Source organism: Vicugna pacos, chromosome 2, assembly GCF_048564905.1.
Source record: "Vicugna pacos chromosome 2, VicPac4, whole genome shotgun sequence".
Classification (NCBI taxonomy): domain Eukaryota; kingdom Metazoa; phylum Chordata; class Mammalia; order Artiodactyla; family Camelidae; genus Vicugna; species Vicugna pacos.
In genome coordinates, this window is record NC_132988.1 from 119,504,724 (window position 1) to 119,508,967 (window position 4,244).

A 4,244-nucleotide genomic window follows, 5' to 3' on the forward strand; every position below is an offset into this window, starting at 1 on the left:
AGGTGCAGTGCTCGGCATTCGGGAAGGAAAAGGAGGAGGGTTCGTTGACATTCTTCCGTGGGCTGTGTTCCAGGCTACGTGCTCCTGCTGGACACTCCGAGTTCAGTCCCCAAGAGCCCCCAGGGGGGTGGGGGCAGTGTCATTAACCCACTGCACTGAGACAGCAATACCAGTGTTGGTCAGGCTCTCTCCGAGGGAAGGCTAGCATCACGGGCCCCCCATTCGGCTGGCAAGTTGGACCGGAGACTACAAGCCTGGCAGGGCCTGAAGCTTCAGCCCCCGCTCCACTTCACAGGAGGGGTACTGAGGCCCAGAGAGGGCCAAGGTGCATCTGAGTTAGCTCAGCAATCCTGCAACAGAGCCCACAACATGGACACATCTGCCCGGTGGTGGGGGGTCAGGGATGTTCTAGGTGGCCTTGGCTGGCCATTTTCTCAGCCCCTCTCCCCACCAGGCCCCCTGTCTGGGAGAGCTCTTCCCAGTTGGAGTACCCTGAGGACATATGGCTTGAGGTGATGAGGCCAGGCAGCTACAGGCGGCTTCTCCAAGGGGCAGCCCTGGTAAGTCAGAAGAGGAAAGGGACCTGCCCTGGCCCCTGATGCAGGAGACAGGGGCTGGAAAGGCAGGACCCAGGGCTGACTCCTCCCTGAGACAGATCTGTGGCCACCGCAGACCGACGACAGATGAGTAGTGGCCCAGGAGAGAGACAGGCTGGCAGGCAGGGGCCGATGAGGGACAGTGCAGGCACGGGGGTGGGTGGTCACAGCACAGGTCCCCAGCACAAGCCCCTCCAGCCCACTAAGTGTGTGTGTGCGCGCCGCAGGGGCCCTGCTCCCACCCCTCCCCACCAGCCTTCCCAGGAGCTTCTGGGCTCTCTGCTGGGGCTGGAAGAGCGTGGGGGGAGACCCTCTCCCACACGTTACTCTCCCTCCTTCTAGCCACTCCTCCTCAAGCCTCCGTGTGGGGTGAGCAAGGGGGCAAGGCTGCGCTGCACCGGGGGAAACCTAGACTCAGAGGTGGGGGGAGAATTACGAAGGAGGGCAGTCCCCCAGGATCTAAATCTGGCGTCAGTTTGGGGTCTCCTGATTTCTTTCGCCTCTTGGCCAGTTACAGCACAAAAAGTTTGACTGCATATTTTGTATGTGAAACAGTTTTCAACAAAGACCCCATCCAAGACGGGTTGAGTCTGGCAGCCCGGGGTGCCCTCCTCCCACACTCAGGGGAGGTCAGGTAGGGCGAGGGGCGGGCAGGTACCCCACCGGCGCTGACGGGCAGGCGACAGAGCCCGACACGTAGGTTACAAAGGTTTATTTAGAAAAGTTTGGTTGTGTTGGCTGTCAGCCGTTTTTGGCAAACATTTAAATACCTTCCGTAATCAAAGGTTGTCAGTGCCCTTTTTCTTCTCCCTGGGAAGCTGCCCCACTGGTCCCCAGAAGTCAGCCCTTGCTCAGCGGTGGATGGGGTGGTGGCACATGTTGGGGGAGTGGGCAGGCTCCGTTCTCACACACCTGGGAGGATGCACACCACTGCGGTCCACGGCCCTGACCTCACAGCCACACCCTGGCAGGACCCCGGAGTGGGACCCAGGCCTGGAGCCTCAGAAGCAGCCCCTTGCTGAGGCGAGAAGGCAGAGGGGTCTCCCCTTTCTCCTTCCCCCTCCCCAGGGACCGTGTGTTTCTCAGCCCTCGCTCCAGTCCTGCCGCACCCTCCCCTGCTCCCTGGAGGCCAATCCGTCCCTGGGTCTCTGGGAAAGCTGCTCCCACTTTCTCCTCGGGCGCCACACCTGCCCGCCCCCTCCGCCCGGAGCTGTCCAGGGTCTCGGCGCCAGGCAGGGTGCGCGGGTCACTGCCTGAAGCCCCTTCGCCTCCGTCGGAAGAGGATGTGTTTGAAAGAGCGCCGGAAGTCCTGATTGAAGACAGTGTAGATGACCGGGTTGAGCGAGCTGTTGCAGTAACCGATCCAGAAGAAGAACTTGAAGAGCGGGACGGGCACCTGGCAGGCCTCGCGGCAGATGCCGTACAGGCTGTAGCTGAAGAAGAAGGGGAACCAGCAGAGCACGAACACGCCCATGACCACCGCCAGCACGAAGGTGAAGCGCTTCTCGCGCGCCTGGGCCACCTTGCGGCGGCACACGCTGCTGCGCGCCCGGCGCCGCCGCGACAGGAAGAACTCGACGGAGCGCGAGCTGGCGCGCGAAAGGCGCCCGCTGGGGCCTGGGGACCTCTCGGCCGCCAGCGCGCCCGGCTCGGCCGTCCCCGACCCGGGCCCCGCCCCGTCAGCACCCGAGGCTCCCTCGCCGCCCGCGCGCCGCCGCCCGCCCCGCCGCAGCGCGCCCCGGCGCCGGCGCCTCTTGGCTGCCGCGCTACTGTCCTCCGGATCCACGTCGGCCCGTGGGCGGAGCGGGGGCGCGCAGTGCCCATTCTCGCCCGCACCTAAACCGTTCTCCGTGGTCGGGGACGCGCCGTCGGGGCCCGCGGGCTCGCGCTTCTCGCTAAGCGTGCGCGTGCGCAACTTGGCCACGCGGTAGATGCGTGCGTAGACCAGGCCCATGATGAGGCAGGGGGCAAAGAAGGAGCCGATGCAGGAGGACAGGATGTACCAGGTCTCATCGTTTAGGCCACACTGCGGGTAAGCGGCGCTGTCGGGTTGGCGGTAGAGTGAGACCAGCGGCGGGAAGGAGATGACGGCCGAGATGAGCCACACAGCCACGATGGTGGCCTTGACGCGGCGCGGGGTGCGCTTCAGGTTGTACTCGACGGCCTGCGTCACGGACCAGTAGCGGTCCAGGCTGATGGCGCACAGGTGAACGATGGACGAGGTGCAGAAGAGCACGTCGAGCGCCAGGTACACGCCGCACCACACCTGCCCAAAGTACCAGTAGGCCATGAGCTCGTTGGCCAGAGAAAAAGGCATGACCAGCGTGGCCACCAGGATGTCAGCCGAGGCCAGCGACACCAGGAAGAGGTTCTGCGGCGCACGCAGTGCTCGGCTGGTCAGCACGGCGATCACCACCAGCACGTTGCCCACCACGGTAAAGACGATGAGGAAGCCCACCAGGGCCGCCAGCCCCGCCACGGCAGCCGCCGAGTACTGGCCCGGGGGCGGCCCCCAGGCGGACCCCGAGGCGTTGGCGGCCCCGCCGCTGCCCCCCTCGCCGGCGCTGCTCGCGTTGTGACCCGCCGCCGCCGCCGCCGCCGCCAGCGCCGCCGCCAGCGCCGGGGACGCCATGGTCCTCCCGCAAGCTACGCGGTCCCGCCTGGAGCCGGGGCGCAGCCGCGGCAGCTTGGGCGCCCCGCAGCCCGGGTCGGCGCCCGCATCGTCGCTTGTTCGGGCGCGCCCGCCAGGGACCGCGGCGCCCAACAGCCGGCCCTCGGCCGTGGTGGCTTGGCGGGCGAGCGGCGCGCCGGAGAGCGTGGCTGCCGGGCTCTCCGCCGCTGCCGCACGCGTAAGTGCAGAGCAGGAGGCACCCGGAGCGAGCGGCGACGCGGCGGCGGCGGCGGCGGCGGCGGCGGCGGCGGGGGGGGGGGAGGGGGCAGGTCCCGGGGTCCTCGCGCGGCCCCGCCCTCGGCCCGGCTCACGGGGTGCGCCCCGGCCGCGAGCCCACGGCAACGCGGCGCCCGAGCGGGCGTGCCCGAGCTGCCCCGCGGCCCCGGCGCCCAGCCGGGGCGCAGGCTGCAGGCGGCGGCGGCCCGGGCGCTCCGCCTCCCATCCGGCCGGCTAGGGCTCGGCGGGCCGCCGTTCCTTTGGGCCCCCGCGCCCGCACGCCGCCTCCGGCTCCAACTTTACTTTCCCGGGCAGGGCGCCGGCGCCGCCGCCGCCGCGCGTCCTCCTGCTCCTCCTCCTGCTGCTCCAGGCAGGGCGCCCCCCGCGGTCTTCGCTCGTTCGTGCGGGCGCCGCCTCGCCTGCCTTGGCTCGCTGGAGCTCCGCTGCCGCCGCCGCCGCCTCTTCCTCCGCCGCCGCCGCCACCGGGCGCTCGGCGCGAGTGTCGCCGCCCGGGCTCGGCTTTCAACTTGGGTAGAGTTGCGCAGCGGGGCGGGGCGCGGGTGGGCGGGGGCGGCCCGGCGAGCAGGCCAGGGCCGCCGGCCCGGGTAGGGGGAGCGGGCCCGGGAGCCGGAGCCCGCGGCCGCCTCGGCGAACCTGCCTGCGCGGCGCCGGGGAGGAGCCCGGGGCGGTGGCGCGGGGCGCGCGCTCGGCGAGGGCGCCCCCTCCAGGGCCGCCTGCAGTCTGCGGGACGGGGCTGAGTG

The 4,244-nt window shown here is 69.5% G+C and overlaps 1 protein-coding gene across 1 annotated transcript; it reads right to left on the reverse strand.

The window, feature by feature from the left end:
* Window positions 1-1,293: 1,293 nt before the first annotated feature.
* On the reverse strand, window positions 1,294-3,503 carry ADRA2C (adrenoceptor alpha 2C). The gene has a single exon (XM_072974456.1). It carries the CDS (start codon window positions 3,226-3,228, stop codon window positions 1,843-1,845), a length of 1,386 nt encoding a protein of 461 aa, XP_072830557.1. The 5' UTR covers window positions 3,229-3,503; the 3' UTR covers window positions 1,294-1,842.
* Window positions 3,504-4,244: the final 741 nt, after the last annotated feature.